Consider the following 18566-nt stretch of genomic DNA (forward strand, 5'->3'; position numbering starts at 1 on the left):
GTCAGACTAGATCTGACGGACCCGTCTCGCCTTCAGCTCTGTTCATTCACTGCAGAAGGGCATTCCCGTCCATGAAGGTGGACGGTACCAGCTGCTGTAGGAGAAGGTGCGAGAAACCTGGCAGTCAGTGCTGGTCCCATTGCCCCAGGGTGGCACTAGGGGGCACTATGCTGCAGGGAGCAAGGCGGATGCCCAGTAGGGGGCACTCTCCCCTGGCTGTCAGTCCTGACCCAGTGCAGGGCTAGGGGGCGCTGTGCTTCAGGGAGCAGGGTGGAGGCCCAGTAGGGGGCGCTGTCCCCTCACAGTCAGTGCCGGCCCCTAGTGGCTGCCAGGAGAGCCCGCAGGGCTGGGAGAGGCATCGGGTACAGGGGCTTTCACACCCTCCTTTCTCCCAGCGCGGCTGCAACCCTCACATCTGAATCCTTTGGTCAGGGAACAGCAGCTGCCGAGAGCCACAAACTCTCCACACCCAGTTCATGGCGCTGGGAGGTGGGTTGAGGGGAGCGGTTTCTTCACACAGAGCAATCTGCCCGGCCAGGACGCCTAGGTTCTCTCCCTGGCTCTGGCAGGGAAGTGGGGTCTGGTGGTTAGAGCAGGAAGGCCTGGGAACAAGGACTCCTGGGTTCCCAGCTCCCTGAGAGGAATAGGGTCTAGTGGTTAGAGCAGGGGGGGGGCTAGGAACCAGGACCCTGGGTTCCACCCCCAGGGCTGTGAGAGAAGAGGAGGGAATTCCACCTCCACAGGGCATCACACAGGGAGGCCGTGAATGGTGCTTGCCAGGGACAGGAGATCCACCGTCCCCGCGGGGTTGGGCCCCTGAGTTCCTCCGATCTGGCTTTAGGGATTCGGGCACCACTGAAGGACCCCAGACCCAGTCACTCCCAAGCAGCTGTTTAATTCTGTCCCGTCCATAGGCCAGGTCCCAGCAGGTCCCAGGCATTCTCTGCTCTCAGCCTGGGGGAAAGAGAGAGGGCAAATTAGCACGCTGGCCCTTTAATTGTCAGGGCACAACTGTCCCTCAGCTGCAAAGACCCAGGGGAGGGGGCAGCAGCCCTGGAAGGGGGTGGCCGGATGCCTGGGTTCTCAGCCTTCCCCCACAGCAGGGGAGGGTCTGCAGAGATGGGATTGGGTGGCCGGACGCCTGGGTTCTCAGCCATGGCCTGCTGCCCAGAGTCTGCAGAGATCGGGATTGGGTGGCCGGATGCCTGGGTTCTCAGTCTTCCCCCACAGTGGGAGAGGGGTTGCAGAGATTGGGATTGGGTGGCCGGACGCCTGGGTTCTCAGCCATGGTCTGCTGCCCAGGGTCTGCAGAGATTGGAATGGGATGGCCGGATGCCTGGGTTCTCAGCCATGGTCTGCTGCCCAGGGTCCGCAGAGATTGGAATGGGATGGCCGGACGCCTGGGTTCTCAGCCATGGTCTGCTGCCCGGGGTCTGCAGAGATTGGAATGGGATGGCCGGACGCCTGGGTTCTCAGCCATGGACTGCTGCCCGGGGTCTGCAGAGATTGGAACGGGTTGGCCGGACGCCTGGGTTCTCAGCCATGGTCTGCTGCCCGGGGTCTGCAGAGATTGGAATGGGATGGCCCGACGCCTGGGTTCTCAGCCATGGTCTGCTGCCCGGGGTCTGCAGAGATTGGAACGAGTTGGCCGGACACCTGGGTTCTCAGCCATGGTCTGCTGCCCGGGGTCTGCAGAGATTGGAATGGGATGGCCGGACGCCTGGGTTCTCATCCTTCCCCCACAGCAGGGGAGGGTCTGCAGAGATCAGAATTGGGTGGCCGGATGCCTGAGTTCTCAGCCATGGCCTGCTGCCCAGGGTCTGCAGAGATTGGAATGGGATGGCCGGACGTCTGGGTTCTCAGCCTTCCCCCACAGTTGGAGAGGGGTTGCAGAGACTGGGATTGGGTGGCCGGATGCCTGGGTTCTCAGAAATGCTCTGCTGCCCAGGGTCTGCAGAGATTGGAACGGGATGGCCGGACGCCTGAGTTCTCAGCCATGGACTGCTGCCCAGGGTCTGCAGAGATTGGAATGGGATGGCCGGATGCCTGGGTTCTCAGCCATGGACTGCTGCCCAGGGTCTGCAGAGATTGGAATGGGATGGCTGGACGCCTGGGTTCTCAGCCATAGACTGCTGCCCAGGGTCTGCAGAGATTGGAACGGGATGGCCGGACGCCTGGGTTCTCAGCCATGGTCTGCTGCCCAGGGTCTGCAGCGATTGGAATGGGATGGCCGGACGCCTGGGTTCTCAGCCATGGACTGCTGCCCGGGGTCTGCAGAGATTGGAATGGGTTGGCCGGACGCCTGGGTTCTCAGCCATGGACTGCTGCCCGGGGTCTGCAGAGATTGGAACGGGTTGGCCGGACGCCTGGGTTCTCAGCCATGGACTGCTGCCCAGGGTCTGCAGAGACTGGAATGGGATGGCCGGACGCCTGGGTTCTCAGCCATGGACTGCTGCCTGGGGTCTGCAGAGATTGGAACGGGTTGGCTGGACGCCTGGGTTCTCAGCCATGGTCTGCTGCCCGGGGTCTGCAGCGATTGGAATGGGATGGCCGGACGCCTGGGTTCTCAGCCATGGTCTGCTGCCCAGGGTCTGCAGAGATTGGAACGGGATGGCCGGACGCCTGGGTTCTCAGCCATGGTCTGCTGCCCAAGGTCTGCAGAGATTGGAACGGGATGGCCGGACGCCTGGGTTCTCAGCCATGGTCTGCTGCCCAAGGTCTGCAGAGATTGGAACGGGATGGCCGGACGCCTGGGTTCTCAGCCATGCTCTGCTGCCCAGGGCCTCATCCCACGGGGGGCTGCAGGCACAAGTCCTTGTGCAGGTGTGTTTCTGTGAGGGGTTTGCCCCGGTTGGCCCAGCAGAGCCCAGGACCAGCAGCAGGGAGGGCGGGGGAAGGGGTCTTACCAGCACAGCGCCCCCTAGGGGCAGGGGCCCTCGCAGGAGCTGTGGTCGGAGCTGCTCTCCTCCTGGCACAGGCGCAGGGCTGGCTCCGTGGCCGGGGCCGGCGGGCTGGCCGAGATGGACATGCGGTGCCGACGGCTCCGACGGCCTGGCGGGGCAAGAGAGGTTGGGGGTGCTCAGTCACGAGGGAGCGCACTCGGGGGGGGGGGGCTCTGCCCAAGGGAGCTTCGACACAAAGGGGCCAGACCCCCAGCTGCTGAGAACTGATCCCCCTCGACTCCAGTGGAGCCATGTGGATTTACCCCAGCCCCACACATACACCTCCTGAAGCTCCTTATTGATATCCCCAGCCCCCCACATCTCACACCCAGCTCCCTGCCCCTCCCCCATTTCACCCCAGTCCCTTCACACCAAGGCCCCTCCACCTCCCTGCCCCCAATCCCACACCCAGCCCCCCTAACCCCCACCTCACACCCAGCCCACCCCCCGCTCACCTGTGACCCTCACCGCCGCCTGCCCGTCGCCCCGGAGGCTGCAGTGGGCCATGGAGTTCCGCAGGGTGTTGACTGCCGACCTGTATGGGGAGACCCCGTTAACAGATCCCCCCACTAGGCTGGGGGTGCTGAGGTGATGGTGCAGACAGACTGCAAGGGCTGGGGATACCCCATTTACGCAGGGACCCCTGAGCCAGGTCCAGCCTGGGCTTCTCTTCAGCACCTTCTAGTGACTGATGTGCGAAAGAACATAACAATCTACTACTGCTGCCTGCTCACAGAGCTGCTCCTTTAGCTCTGGCCTATAGCCTCGCAGGGCCCAGGGTTCAAACCTGGGCTCAGGCAGGGTGGTGGCGCATTCACCTCAGCGGTGGGCAAAGGGAGGCCATGCAGAGAGCGCTAGGGGGCGCTGTGCTGCAGGGAGCAGGATGAGGGCAGGGCGAGCGCTCTCCCCTTGCAGTCAGTGCTGACCCCAGAGCCCCAGGGTGGCACTAGGGGGTGCTGTGCTGTGGGGAGGGGCTCAGCAGGGGGCGTTCTCCCCTTGCAGTCAGTGCTGACCCCAGAGCCCCAGGGTGGCACTAGGGGGCGCTGTGCTGTGGGGCAGGGGCTCAGTAGGGGGAGCTCTCCCCTTGCAGTCAGTGCTGACCCCAGAGCCCCAGGGTGGCACTAGGGGGTGCTGTGCTGTGGGGAGGGGCTCAGCAGGGGGCGTTCTCCCCTTGCAGTCAGTGCTGACCCCAGAGCCCCAGGGTGGCACTAGGGGGCGCTGTGCTGTGGGGCAGGGGCTCAGTAGGGGGAGCTCTCCCCTTGCAGTCAGTGCTGACCCCAGAGCCCCAGGGTGGCACTAGGGGGTGCTGTGCTGTGGGGAGGGGCTCAGCAGGGGGCGTTCTCCCCTTGCAGTCAGTGCTGACCCCAGAGCCCCAGGGTGGCACTAGGGGGCGCTGTGCTGTGGGGCAGGGGCTCAGTAGGGGGAGCTCTCCCCTTGCAGTCAGTGCTGACCCCAGAGCCCCAGGGTGGCACTAGGGGGGCGCTGTGCTGTGGGGCGGGGGCTCAGTAGGGGGCGTTCTCCCCTTGCAGTCAGTGCTGACCCCAGAGCCCCAGTGTGGCATTAGGGGGAGCTGTGCTGTGGGGTGGGGGCTCAGTAGGGGGTGCTCTCCCCTTGCAGTCAGTGCTGACCCCAGAGCCCCAGGGTGGCACTAGGGGGCGCTGTGCTGTGGGGCAGGGGCTCAGTAGGGGGTGCTCTCCCCTTGCAGTCAGTGCTGACCCCAGAGCCCCAGTGTGGCACTAGGGGGCGCTCTGCTGTGGGGCAGGGGCTCAGTAGGGGGTGCTCTCCCCTTGCAGTCAGTGCTGACCCCAGAGCCCCAGGGTGGCACTAGGGGGCGCTGTGCTGTGGGGCGGGGGCTCAGTAGGGGGCGTTCTCCCCTTGCAGTCAGTGCTGACCCCAGAGCCCCAGGGTGGCACTAGGGGGTGCTGTGCTGTGGGGAGGGGGCTCAGTAGGGGGTGCTCTCCCCTTGCAGTCAGTGCTGACCCCAGAGCCCCAGGGTGGCACTAGGGGGTGCTGTGCTGTGGGGAGGGGGCTCAGCAGGGGGCGCTCTCCCCCCAGAGTTAGTGCTGACCCCAGAGCCCCAGGGTGGCACTAGGGGGCGCTGTGCTGTGGGGCAGGGGCTCAGTAGGGGGTGCTCTCCCCTTGCAGTCAGTGCTGACCCCAGAGCCCCAGTGTGGCATTAGGGGGAGCTGTGCTGTGGGGCGTGGGCTCAGTAGGGGGTGCTCTCCCCTTGCAGTCAGTGCTGACCCCAGAGCCCCAGGGTGGCACTAGGGGGCGCTGTGCTGTGGGGCAGGGGCTCAGTAGGGGGTGCTCTCCCCTTGCAGTCAGTGCTGACCCCAGAGCCCCAGTGTGGCACTAGGGGGCGCTGTGCTGTGGGGCAGGGGCTCAGTAGGGGGTGCTCTCCCCTTGCAGTCAGTGCTGACCCCAGAGCCCCAGGGTGGCACTAGGGGGCGCTGTGCTGTGGGGCGGGGGCTCAGCAGGGGGCGTTCTCCCCTTGCAGTCAGTGCTGACCCCAGAGCCCCAGGGTGGCACTAGGGGGCGCTGTGCTGTGGGGCAGGGGCTCAGTAGGGGGTGCTCTCCCCTTGCAGTCAGTGCTGATCCCAGAGCCCCAGTGTGGCATTAGGGGGAGCTGTGCTGTGGGGTGGGGCTTCAGCAGGGGGTGCTCCCCCTTGCAGTCAGTGCTGACCCCAGAGCCCCAGAGTGGCACTAGGGGGCGCTGTGCTGTGGGGCAGGGGCTCAGTAGGGGGCGCTCTCCCCTTGCAGTCAGTGCTGACCCCAGAGCCCCAGGGTGGCACTAGGGGGTGCTGTGCTGTGAGCAGGGGCTCAGTAGGGGGCGCTCTCCCTTGGCAGTCAGTGCTGACCCCTAGTGGCTGCAATGAGAGCCCAGAGAAGGGGGTGCACAGGACAGATGGGGGGCTCCAGGACAGCTCAGCATGAGAGGGGCTGGGGGACGGGAGCTGTGCAGCCCCTTCCCCAGCAGCAAGCTCCGGCCAGGCCGCCCTTACCATATATCATTCAGCTCCTCTTTCACTGGCCTGCCATCTCTGCCTCCGCCCACAGACTCCGGGGCCCACTCTGCGCCCGGCCCTTTGCCCTTCAGCTGCGACAGGATCTGGGGACAGAGGGGGGCTGTTCTAGCAAACTGGGGTTCCACCCAAGCAGACCATTGGGGCACAGGGATCTGCTCTGCAGCCTGGGGGGCTCAGCAGGGGGCGCTGTCCCCTCACAGTCAGGGCTGACCTCAATGCCCCAGTGTGGCACTAGGGGGCGCTGTCCTGCAGGGAGTGCGGCAGGGGCTCCACAGTGGGCGCTCTCCCCGGGCAGCAGTGTGTGCCTGGTTTGTGAATGGACTGCAAAGGGGGAGGAGCATCATGTAGCCCCACCCCCTTGCCTCTTCCTCCCCTCCCCCATGTCTCACCTTCCTGCATTTCACTTGATTCTCCTGCATTTTCTTTATGCTGATGAGGTTCTTGGTTATATCGTCCTCCTGATCCTCTGCGGAAGAGAAAAATCAGAGCCCCCAGTTCAGGGTTCCCCGCACTCCACCCAGACCCTCCACGGGCTCCACGGCTAACCAAATGCTCCCAGTGGCACATCTGGCCCTGACACCTGGAATCGCTGGAGCCCAGCCTTGCTCCCGCCCCTCGACTTGCAGTGGGGCCCTCAGCAGAGCGCGCGGTGCCTCCGGGCCTCAGTTTTACCACCTGGAAAATGGGGCTGATGATGCAGACCTGCCTCCCAGCAGGGCTACAAGGCAGAGAGGACTGGTGACCCCATGGTTAAGGCACTGGGCCTGGGAGGCAGAGATCTGGGTTTGGTTCCTTGAGAGAATGTGGTGTAATAGTTAGATTAAGAGGGGTGGGCGAGGAGCCAGGACTCCTGGGTTCTATCCCCAGCTCTATCACAGGCTCATGGCCTGAACTTTGTGCCAGTCCCTTCTGTGCCTCGGTTTCCCCTCCGGACAAGCAAGCCAACGCTGACCCGGCTGGGAGATCCAGAGCTGGAGGGTGCTCTGGAGGGTGTACTGTGCCATGCACCCATGGGGGGGATTTTTACCCACAGCCACCAGATGGCTAGGGGCAAAGAAAGGGATATTCGGCAGGGTACCTACTCAATTTCTGATGGATCCTCCTCATCTCACCTTGCACTGACTCCAGCTCCTCCCAGAGGAATTTCTTGCTACAGGAAAAGGAAAGTCACTGAAAGCCACAGGCTCCTGGCACCATTGCCCCAGGTCAGGCCGGGGAAATCCGCAGAGCAGGGGGCTCCCACCAGCATGGGGGCTTGGAGAAGCTGTGTGGTCTGGGTACCCCGCTCAGGTGATATCCTGGGCCCAGGGCAGTCAATCCAGGGGGAGGAGCTACTGAGGAGGGAGGGGCTACTTGGAGGAGGAGCTATTGAAGAGGGAGGGGCTCCCATTGAAAATGTTCTTGGGGGAGATTTTTAAAGGCCACACAGGAATTAGGTGCCTCGTGGGGCCAAGATTTCACCCTTTTCTTCTCTGAAACCACCAACACAGGTTGTGGCTGGAAGCTCTGTGATGCTCAATGTGGTAACGTCACAGGGGGGCAGGTGGGCTCCTGTGACTTGGCACCCAGCCTGAGACTCTGGATGCTTGGGTTCTATTCCCAGCCCTGCAGCTGGGACCTCTCCATGCCTCAGTTTCCCCTCCCAGCTTTTGCCTATTTAGTTTTGGGGCAAGGACTGTCTCTCACCAGGTGTCTGAGCCATGTCTGGCCCCATAGGGGCTATTACCGTGCGAGCAGCACTCCTGTCCCATGCACGGGAGAGTGATGGATGCACGGGGCTGCTGCGAGAGGGGCAGGTGCTGGAGGTTTGGGCCCTGGACTAGGACTCAGAGGATCCAGGTTCAACTCCCAGCTCTGCCACTGACTCTCTGTGTGACCTTGGGCAAGTCGCTGCCCTGCCCCGTGCCTCAGTTTCCCCATCTCTCCAGTGGGGATAATGATCTTTCCTTTGTCTGTCTAGAGGGTACAGTCTTCAGTGCGGGGCCTATCTCTTGCTCTATGACTGTGCAGGGCCCTGATCCAGTCAGGGGAGGGGTATTGAGATCCTGGGGGCAGCAGATTTGGGAGCCCCCCACTTGCTATGGTATCAGCCCCCTATGCCCAGTCTAACCTCTCCAGGATCTCCAAGGACAGGTTCTCCAGCGAGTCCCCCCGCTGGATCATGCGGTGGTCAGAGCGCTCCAGCAGAGATTCCTGCAACCCTTCCACCTCCTTGGCCATGGCAGCCCAGACCTCCAGGATCTTCCCGTCCACCAGCCGCTCGAACATCTCCCCCTGGGCTGGGCCGCAGGCTCGGCTCAGCTCCTCTGTGGGGAGAAGAGGGGAGCGCTTTACACCCACTCAAACATTACCATGTGGATTTGAGGGGCGGACCTACTGGTGGAGGAGGAGCTATAGAGGAAGGAGGGGCTCTTGATGAGGGAGGGGCTAGTTGGGGAGGAGCTACAGAGAAGGGAGGAGCTAGAGGGGCTATTTGGGGGAGGAGCTACTGAAGACATTCTAGGCGGAGGTTTTAAAGGGGAATTAGGAGCCCAGGGGCCCTTGGTGCCTTTGACAATCCCAGCCCTTCTAGGAAATGATGGAGGCTGGGCCGGTGGTTCAGGCCCCAGGCTGGGAGTCAGAAGATCCAGGTTCAACTCCCAGCTCTGCCACTGACTCCCTGTGTGACCTTGGGTGAGTCACTGTCCCGCCCTGTGCCTCAGTTTCCCCATTTCTACAATGGGGATAACGCTCTTTCCTTTCTCTCTCTCTATGGCGAAATATTCCATGCAAGACCTGTCGTTTGCCCTACGACTGGGCAGGGCCCTGTTCTTGGTCGGAGGGGTCGGGGGCAGGGAACTGTGCAGCGGCTGGCACAATGGAGGCCCCGATCTTGGTCCGAGGGGGTGTCTATGCAGCTCCCAGCACAATGGAGCCGCCATAATCCAGTGACTGGAGATAATCCCCTGGTTTGCAGAGCCCTCTGCTGGGAGAGCCAGCTCCGACGGGGACTGAACTGTGTCTCACCTTCCAGCTGCTGGATCTTTCGCTGCTGCAGGCTGCTCTCCTGCTCCAGCAGGGAGACTGAGTGGCTCAGGGCTTCGAAGGCCTGTCACAGAGACACGCAACAGAGGGGATACATGGGCTGAGCCCTGACACCCAGCCCCGCTGCTTATGGTTGTTTCCCAGGGCCCCTGAGTGTAGACAGAAAGGGAGCTAGGCTGGAGAGACAGTGGGGTTTAGCGCATGGGGAACCAGGCTGGGTGACTGGACTGAACTTGCTGGGTGGCCTTGGGCAAATCGCTTTGCTGCTATGTGCCTCAGTTTCCCTTCCCACCTTTTGTGTGTTTACATTGTAAGCTGGAGCAAGGACTGGCCCTCATTACGTGTCTGGGCAGCACCCGGCCCAATGGGGCCCTGATCCTGGTCGAGCTCTGTGCAGCACCTAGCCCAGTGGGGAACCCTAGTCGCTACTGTAATGCACATAACAAATCCCCTCTCCCTGCTGTGGTTACCTTTGCCTGGGCATGGAGTTGGCTTTTGATGATCTCCAACTCGTTTTTCAGGATCTTCTGGGAATCTGGGAGCATCGCCTGGATCATCCCTGCCACAGAGCAAAGGCGGCTGGGGTGAGTGGGGAGCTGGAGCTGGCATGGGGTTGGAGCCCGAGGAAGGACTTAAAAACATGTGGAGCCTGCTTCTCTGTGCCACCCTGGCTCAGCAGTGGCATAGGGGGCAGATTGGGGTACACTGCGCTGTGGCTGTTCTCTGCTCCCCAGGGGCCCATGGATGGGGCCGAGCACGAGTTAGAGCAGCCCCAAGGCTGCTCTCACTAACACCGGTGTCTGGACCAGGTCCCCCCTCAATCCCACAGCAAGCCCTCCCCCACTCCTCGGCTTGGGACACTGCCCCTCAGCCTGACCCCAGGCGGGGCCAACCCAAAGCCAGCTCATCTGCCCCCTAATGGGGTCCACCCTGGCTCCTCCTACCACCCCCCAATCAGGGCCAGGGAGCCAGGCTCTCTCCCACCCGACTGCCTGCTGAGGAGGGGTTGTGTCTTGGCTGGCCATGCCCACTCGCTGCCCTCCAGGTCTAGTGACCCCCGTCCCCACAAAGGATCAGCCAGGTCTGCCCCCTGCCCCCATCATGGAGGTGGGATCATCTCTCACCATTTGTCTCGAAGGCCTCCGTCTCCAGCTGGCTCTGCAGGGAGGGGATCAGAGGGGGCCGTCAGACTGTACCCACAGCACCACTCTCCCCTGTGAGCTCAGGGGGCGGGGGAGTTAGGAATGATTGTCTAGGGGTCTGAGAGATGGACTCAGCCCATGGGGATGAGGCTGGAAGTGGCTCAGGTGTGTGTGGGGTGAATCCTGTGTCCTTTTGGGGGGGCAGGGACCCTATTCTCATTGATGCTCAAGCCCCTTTATAGCCGCTCTGGGAGCACAAAGGGGGTGGGAAAAGGCCCCCTGGACTATCTCTCTGGGCAAGGGGCCTCCCGGCTGGTGTGAAAGCAGAGTAAGGGGAGGCGGGATTGAGGGCATGCCCAAAGCTTGGCCATTCCCTGGGCAGGGCACAAATTAGAGCAGCCTTGAGGCTGCTCTCGGTGTCACTGGAGACAGAAAGAAGAGCAGCGCAAAGAGGGTTTAGAGACATCACCCTCTGTCTGAGCCCCAAACTAGGGAGTGGGGTGATGGGGAGCCAGGTAGACTCAGGGCGCTGGCATGATGAGGTCTCCGGGCCTTCCAGCGACAAGGACTAGGATTCTCTTTCCATTCCCAGCAGCGCGGAGTCGCTTACCAGCCCTGCATTGCTGCTGGCCCTGGATAAGTAGCAGCTGGGTACATTGCCCCTATTTTTGTCCTCCTTGGAGACTGTGATCAAAGTGGTCTCCTGGAAACAAAGGGGAAGAATTCAGCTACCCACATACCCCGCCTTTCCCAGGGGAGGGGTAGACGGGGGTATTTGCTCGGCTTGGCAATGGAAAGGGGATGCTGCATTGCAACCTGCCTCCCTGCAGTGACGTCTGCCCTGCAACATCAACACACCATCATATGCAGGGAAGCAGGATACCAGGGTCGATGGGTCCTGGTCTGACCTGGGGCTAGGAGGCAGGATACCAGGGTCAATGGGCCCCTGGTGGGCAGGACACCAGGGTCAATGGGTTCTGGTCTGACCTGGGGCTAGGAGGCAGAATACCAGGGTTGATGCTCCCCCAGTGGGCAGGATACCAGGGTTGATGGGCCCCTGGTCGGTGGGATACCATGGTCAATGGGTCCTGGCTTGACCTGGGGCTAGGAGGCAGGATACCAGGGTTGATGGGCCCCCAGGGGATGGGATATTGGGGTTGATGCTCCCCCAGTGGGCAGGATACCAGGGTTGATGGGCCCCTGGTGGGTGGGATACCAGGGTTGATGGGCCCCTGGTCTGACCTGGGGCTAGGAGGCAGGATATCAGGGTTGATGGGCCCCCAGGGGGTGGGATACCAGGGTTGATGGGCCCCCAGGGGGTGGGACATTGGGGTTGAGGCTCCCCCAGTGGACAGGATACCAGGGTCAATGGGCCCCTGGTGGGTGGGATACCAGGGCTGATGGGCCCCTGGTCTGACCTGGGGCTAGGAGGCAGGATACCAGGGTTGATGGGCCCCCAGGGGGTGGGATACCAGGGTTGATGGGCCCCCAGGGGGTGGGACATTGGGGTTGAGGCTTCCCCAGTGGGCGGGATACCAGGGTCGATGGGCCCCTGGTGGGTGGGATACCAGGGCTGATGGGCCCCTGGTCTGACCTGGGGCTAGGAGGCAGGATACCAGGGTTGATGTGCCCCCAGGGGGTAGGACATTGGGGTTGAGGCTCCCCCAGTGGGCGGGATACCAGGGTCGATGGGCCCCTGGTGGGTGGGATACCAGGGCTGATGGGCCCCTGGTCTGACCTGGGGCTAGGAGGCAGGATACCAGGGTTGATGGGCCCCCAGGGGGTAGGACATTGGGGTTGAGGCTCCCCCAGTGGGCGGGATACCAGGGTCGATGGGCCCCTGGTGGGCGGGATACCAGGGCTGATGGGCCCCTGGTCTGACCTGGGGCTAGGAGGCAGGATACCAGGGTTGATGTGCCCCCAGGGGGTAGGACATTGGGGTTGAGGCTCCCCCAGTGGGCGGGATACCAGGGTCGATGGGCCCCTGCTCTGCTCCAGCGCAGCGATCCGTGTTCCCCCCGGATCTGGGCGGGGTGGGCCGCCCGGTGGGTCTGTGCGAGGGCCGGCGGTGCCCACCTGGGGCCAGGGCTCAGCCCGGCTGCCCTGGTACCTTGGTGCTCAGGACCTGCCCCTTGAGCGCATCCATCCCCTCCGGGTCTCTGCCCCGCTGCCAGGGGCCCACGTGGACCCCAAAGCGCGGGGGGCGGGGTTTGACCCATCCAGGCCGCCACACCCCCATGTAACAAAAACAATCACAAAGGCCAAGGGGCGTGGCTTTCTAGCCCCACCCCCTGCGTGATCTCACCCCCCCTCAGTCCCTATTGACCTGGAGCTCGCCTTGAGAGGTGATTGGGCAGGAGCCAGGAAGGGGGTGGAGCCTTGAGGGCAGGTGGGCGTGACCAGAGCGACGGGACAGCTGAGCCGGGCCGGAGCAGCCCGCGGGCGGGGCAGGTAGGGATCGGACCCCCCCGCCCCTCGGGCCCGGTCTGTGCACGGGGTGGGGGGCGGGAAAGGCAGGAGTGGGGCAAAGAGAAGAGCCACGAGCACGTGTGGGGCCGGGGGAGCAGCCACGCGGGGTGGGGGGGCTCCCGTGGGTCCCCGCCTTGCCCGGTTGGCTCTTGTGGGGCCCCGAGGCTGGGCAGGGACTTTGCCCCCGCCTCCCCCCGGCGATGGTGTGCAAGGCTGGGAACCTCCCGGTTCCCGACCCCACGCTCCCGGGCGCTGCTCCCAGCCCTGGCCTGGGGGCGGAGGGGGTAGGACTCCTGGGTTCCCTGCCCAGCTGTGTGGCTGGCTCGCCAAGTGACCTTAGCCCAGAGGCACAAAGGGAACCCAGGCGTCCTGAGGCCCCCACGAGGGGTGTCCCTAGATCTGTCTGTCGTGCTAGGCCCCCCACTTCCGCCGACGATTCTAGGGGCAGGGCGGGGCGGCGTTTCTCTATCTGGCCATTGGCTGTGGGAACCATGATCCTACACCAGGCTTCTGTCCATTCCCGCCCCCCTCCCCACCCTTATCTCCACTCGCCAGCCCTGGTGCTCTCCAGCGGCGCTGACTGAGCCCGGCCTCCCTGCTGTTCTAGCCCACGGCTGCTGCGCCATCTTCACCCCCCTCTCGGGTCGGTTTTGTAAGTCGTTTAATTGCTCTGTGCCTCAGTTTCTCCACCTTTACATTGGGTGTGATGACTTTGCTGGGAGGGGAGTGTGGTCTAGCAGTTCGTGCCCGGGACTGGGACCAGCTGGGTTCCATTCTCCTAGCAGACCAGTGGCAGAGCCGGGAACTTCCCTGCTCTGTGCCTCAGTTTCCCCATGTGGGATATGGGGATAATCGTGATGTGCTTTGAGATCTCTGGCTGGGAAGAGCTCAGGATTGTTTTATTACTGGTCTATTTAGACTGAGCTCTTAGGGGAGGGATCATCTCTTGCTGTGTCCGTGCCACATCTGGCACAACATGGCCCTGATCTCAGCCAGGATCAGCCTCAGGGGCCTTGATCTTGGCCCGGGGCCTGCCCAGGATACCTCACCTCTGCATGGTCTCGTTACTCTGCAGTGACCCAGAGAGCGCTGGGAGCGGCCGTCCCTGCCCCCCAGAACTCATTGTGAGCTCTCCCCACCTCTCTGCCTCCAGGTCTGTCAACGCAGCAGAGATGCCGCTGGAAGGGGAGCCCAGCAGCCTGGCTAAAGTCGCTCAGCTCTTCATCTTGTCTCTGGCCTGGGGGATGCAGATATGGGTCACCTTCATCTCAGGTGGGACGTGCTGCCTGGGTCTCTGGGAAGGGACCCTCTGGCTCTCAGAGCTGGGAATAGAACCCAGGAGTCTGACACCCAGCCCCTCCCTTACCATAACCATTAAACTGTACGCCCTTCTTGGAACCAGGAGTCCTGGGTCCTTGCTCTAACCACTAGACCCCACTCCCCTCCCAGAGCCGGGGTAGAACCCAGGCGTCCTGGCTTCCAGCCCCATGGCTCTAACCACTAGACCCCACTCCCCTCCCAGAGCCAGGGCAGAACCCAGGTGTCCTGGCTCCCAGCCCCGTGGCTCTAACGCTCTCTGCGTGCCTTGATTTCCTCCTCTCTCCTTGGCTTAGGGTTTGTGCTGATCCGGAGCGTGAGCCGACACACCTTCGGCCTCGTCCAGAGCAAGCTTTTCCCCTTCTACTTCTACACTCTGGTGGCCTGTGCCTTCCTCAACCTCTCCATCTTCGCCTACTACCACCCCCGAGAGCTGCTGAGCGCTGGGGAAACCCTGCAGGTACCATCGAGGGGCCAGGCACAGCCCCAGCCCCTTGTGAGCCGGCCCCCCACCCGGGCTGGTGGGTCGCGCCCCTTCGTGTCAGCTCCCTGCCATCGGTGACTTCTAGGGTTAGCTGGGAATGGGAGAGCGGTTAAAGTGCACGACGCCTGGGTTCTGGGAGGGCGTGGGGTCTAGTGGTTAGAGCAGTGGGGGGCTTGGTGTCAGGAGGCCTGGGTTCTGTCCCTGACTGTGGGAGGGGAGTGGAATGGGGTCTAGTGTGTTGGTGGGGGAGACTAATTGGAGCCAGGACTCTTTGCATCTCTCCCTTTTGGAGGGGACTGGGGTCTAGTGGTTACAGCAGTGTGGGGCTTGGTGTCAGGACGCCTGGGTTCTATTCCTGGTGTTACCAGCGTTGCCTGTTACTTTGGGGTATGCTCATTTATTAGGGTCACTCTTCTGGGGTGGGAGGGTTCTGTAATTCTATCAACGTGCTGCTTGTGTCACTTGTGTTCTCACACGGAGCTCTGCTTCTCCCTGCTGCAAGTCCCCTCCCAATGGAGCTACCCTGCAGGACCTCGGTTCCCCCGGGCTGGGTTCCTCCAGCCCCAGGATCAGACGAACACACACACATGAACAGAGCCCGTCTGAGCGGACCGGGTTAATCAGCACTCCCAGCTGGCCCCTTATATGTCCTTGGCCTCTGCCACCCTTGTACGTCCAAGGTTCAGCATGTCTCTGTCCCCACTTTCACGTTACCATTGTTCTGGTAGCAACTCGCTGGATGAGCAAACCCCACAGGATTTTGGGGCGCTGCAGGGACCTTTTAGCTTGGGTACGAGCAACGTTGCTGCAGAGCGAATGGGGAAAACAAAGAAATGCCCACGAGGGGGAGAGAGAGAGAGAAGCAATCAGCTTAATCATGAAAGTTATTTATTGCCAGACAGGAGCCAAGCAAAGAAAACGGTGATAATATTAAATCGAACTTACACTTGACTATAAAAGTCAGCTTGAGAAAACTATGATTCGGGGTGGACAACCAGAGCCTGAGACGGAGCCAGAATTTACCGATGTACATTGCCAAAGAGCCACAGTAATAGATCAGCAGCCCCGCATCAGCTCTCCCCCTGGCTCCCACCGCCTCCCACCCACGGGCAGCTCTGCCGATCACTGCCTCCCCACACCTCCTGCTCAGCTGTTTCCTGGCGTGCAAGAGGCTGTGGGGGAGAGGGGGAGGAGCGAGGGCACTGCAGGCTCAGAGGACGGGGCCACCCCTGCTATAACTGATCGCACAAGTCAGGGTCAGAAAGTTATACCCAGAGCTGGGGTCTCACCACTCCATGATGCTTGAATCGATCGGGGGACCCAGGTGGTACCTGAGGGTCCGGCATGCTGGAGACAGGCAGAGCCCTCAGCATGATCAGTCAGGAGAAGATGAAGTCCCAGTGGAACTGATGCAGAGTTTGGATCCAGGCATCAGAACACCCAGGCATTCAGAGCATGGGGAGGGGTTTTTATAGAGAAACAACCGTGGTTCAAGGGAGAACACTAGATTTGTTTGTGCGTGAACAAGGGAGAACAGCAACATTGCTTTGTTCAGGCTAGACATGGGAGCTGCTCACTCCTGGCTTTGGGCGGTGATCCTTGGAGGGAGCTCACAATGCAATTAAGGAGTTTCACTATTTTGGATACCAATAAAGGATTTATTACTAGAATTGGTCTGATCACTGCTGAGCTGGGGGTGTGCAGGCGTGGAGCAGAGATCCCCCATGATGCAGTGCGTCCCTGCTTTTCTGGTCCCAGAGTTCCCTGTGGTTCTTGTCCTGGAATCTCTCTTCTCCATTCTGTATGCTCATGGAGGTGCCTCCTTGTCCCATCTTTGATGCAGATGAGGCCAGGGGAGTTTCCTTAATCCTGTCCCCCTTATCCCAGGGGTTTAGGGGTGTCTCCCATGGCCTTGTCAATGCTCTTTGTATGTCTTTCTTCTGATGGGTTTTAGTTTAAGTAGAGGCTGGGGGTGGGGGCTGGGTCTTTCATGAGTCAGACAGGCTGGATACTGCACCCTGGTTCCCCAAGAACACAGAGCTGCTAGATAACACTGGCTGTGGGAGGGGAGTGGGGTCTAGTGGTTAGAGCAGTGGGGGCTGGGTGTCAGGATGCCTGGGTTCTACCTCCAGCTTCGTCCGTTCAGTCTGCCGGACCCCATTTGCCTCCCAGAGCTGGGGACGGAACCCAAGTGTCCTGACACCCAGTGTCCCATGCTACCATCCCAACCATCTCTCTCTTTCCTCCCCCAGGGCTCGCTCTACTTCGTCTGCCTCCTCCTGGCCAGCGTTAATGCCCTGGGCTTATCCCCGGCCACCACGGCGGCCATGTTCCGGTTGCAGGCCATCGAGCGGGAGCATGGCCTCGGCGGGGAGGTGGGGCTGGCGGCCCGGCGCGAGACGTACCAGCAGCTGCGGGAGAGGGACCCCAAGTACCAGGCCGCGCGGCAGACGTTCTTCAAACGCCATGGGCTGTCGTCGCTCTGCAACCTCGCCTGCCTCGTCTGCAACGGAGTCAACCTGCTGTGCATGGCGCTGCACCTCAGCAGCTTGTAGGCAGGGGCCCTGCCCGCGGGGAGGGGGCGGTGGCATTGTTCTCGGGGGGGGGGGCCCACCCAGTAGGTGGGACTTGATTGAGCGAGGGGCTTGGAAGTCCAGGCCCCACCGGGGTCTGATTGGTGTTGCTTTCTAAGCCTGTATCCCACGTCTGGCACCAGCTGGAGGTTCATGTGTTGGGCAGGGCGGGGGATGCAACCGACTTGGTGACTCAGCAGTGCTTTTCTCTGGGTTCTCTCCCCTGCTCTGGGAGGTGAGCAGGGTCTAGTGGGTGGGAGTGGGGGTAGGGGAGGGGGGGCATGCTAGGGAGCAGGACTCCTGGGAGGGGAGTGGGATCTAGTGGGTTAGAGCAGTGTGGGGACTGGGAGCCAGGACTCCTGGGTTCTGTCCCCAACTGGAGGAGGGGGGAGTGGGGTCTAGTGCCCCAGAGCAGGGGGATAAACTAGATCTCTTTATTTTTTGTAAATTAAAATAAAATCTCAGAGCCAGCTAAAAAGCTGCTTCTGCTAACATGTGCCAGCGAACCAGCTGGGGACTGAAATTTGCCCTGTGCTGAGGTCCCCAGGCCTCTTTCACACCGGGCTCTTTCAAAGGGCACCGTGGGAGATGGATGCCCATTTCCCTTTGGAAACAGCCCCTCTCCCTCATAGAGTTCATTGTTGTTAGCTCCAGGGTGGCAGCAGCAGCAGCTGTGTTGGGTCCCCATGGCGCGGCACCTAGAGAAGAGCTTAGCTGAAACAGGCAAAATATGGGAGGGGAAACTGAGGCACAGAGAGGGCATGTCACATGCCCAAGGTCACCCAGCTGGTGGTGGCAGAGCCGAGGAATAGAACCCAGGTCTCCTGAGTCACAGTCGACTAGGCAACGCTGCCCCTTATCAGAACCTCTGCGGGATTTACTGGCAGTGCTTAGGCTGGCTCTCCGGAGCGCTCCGCTCTGGCGTCCCCTTGTCTATTTCACGCTTCCTGTTCTGTTCTCGCTGTGCTCCGTTTTCTTGCTGAGCCTTGGCAGGCCGAGATTGAGAAGCACGTTCCGTGGGCTCTTTGCCCTGCTTTTTATTCCAGTTTGTACCAATCAGAGGGGAAAAACTCCGAATGAAAGTCCCCTTCCAGTGGGGTTCTTTGGGGGGAAATAAATCGCTCTTTTGTGCCTGTACAGCACCATGCACAAAAGGGTAATAGGCTATGACCGGGGCTCCCTGATGCTATTGCAGTAGAAATAAAGGATCATATTCTCTGAGCCGCTTTTCTGTTCTAAAGTTTTCCATTAATAAAGGACGTATTTACAAACTCACCAACAGAAATAGTGGCACAATTTCTATTTTGTGACCTGGGCTAAAACTTTTCCAGGGAATTTGGCTTTTCCCCCTTAGGAGGGGGAGGAATTAGACCCGGGGAAATAATTTATGTTTCATTGGATTTTTCTATATATTTTTTTCCATTGGTGGAAAACAAATTGTTTTTTAAAATGTTGGGTTGTTTTTTTTTACCTCAAACCACTGGCAGTTTTTGGAGTTGGTTTCAGCAAAATGCCTGTGAAATGTTGTTGGAAACGGACATTTGTGTTGAAAAAACTTGCCATTTTTTGTCCTGGGGAGTGGGGGTGCG

General features: G+C 61.2%; 2 protein-coding genes across 4 annotated transcripts; one reads left to right on the forward strand and one right to left on the reverse strand.

Moving 5' to 3' along the window:
* Positions 1-875: 875 nt before the first annotated feature.
* Positions 876-12389, reverse strand: CCDC159 (coiled-coil domain containing 159). Its single transcript, XM_050925042.1, has 12 exons — positions 12245-12389; positions 10745-10837; positions 10117-10150; positions 9463-9551; positions 8975-9056; positions 8079-8274; positions 7051-7118; positions 6358-6434; positions 5945-6051; positions 3398-3477; positions 2907-3051; positions 876-954 (listed from the first exon to the last, which is right to left on the reverse strand). Exons 1-11 carry the CDS (start codon positions 12371-12373, stop codon positions 2921-2923), a joined length of 1086 nt encoding a protein of 361 aa, XP_050780999.1. The 5' UTR covers positions 12374-12389; the 3' UTR covers positions 876-954; positions 2907-2920.
* Positions 12390-12521: 132 nt separating this feature from the next.
* TMEM205 (transmembrane protein 205) lies at positions 12522-18252 on the forward strand. 3 transcript variants are annotated; one of them, XM_050925053.1, is made up of 4 exons: positions 12522-12585; positions 13757-13875; positions 14217-14380; positions 16657-18252. In XM_050925053.1, exons 2-4 carry the CDS (start codon positions 13776-13778, stop codon positions 16957-16959), a joined length of 567 nt encoding a protein of 188 aa, XP_050781010.1. In that variant the 5' UTR covers positions 12522-12585; positions 13757-13775; the 3' UTR covers positions 16960-18252. The 3 variants fall into 3 exon arrangements, with proteins under 3 accessions (XP_050781010.1, XP_050781009.1, XP_050781008.1); XM_050925052.1 differs by lacking the exon at positions 12522-12585 and adding an exon at positions 13035-13246; XM_050925051.1 differs by lacking the exon at positions 12522-12585 and adding an exon at positions 13037-13255.
* The last annotated feature ends 314 nt before the right edge of the window (positions 18253-18566 follow it).

The sequence above is a fragment of the Gopherus flavomarginatus genome, chromosome 16 (genome assembly GCF_025201925.1).
Source record: "Gopherus flavomarginatus isolate rGopFla2 chromosome 16, rGopFla2.mat.asm, whole genome shotgun sequence".
In the NCBI taxonomy this organism is placed as follows: domain Eukaryota; kingdom Metazoa; phylum Chordata; order Testudines; family Testudinidae; genus Gopherus; species Gopherus flavomarginatus.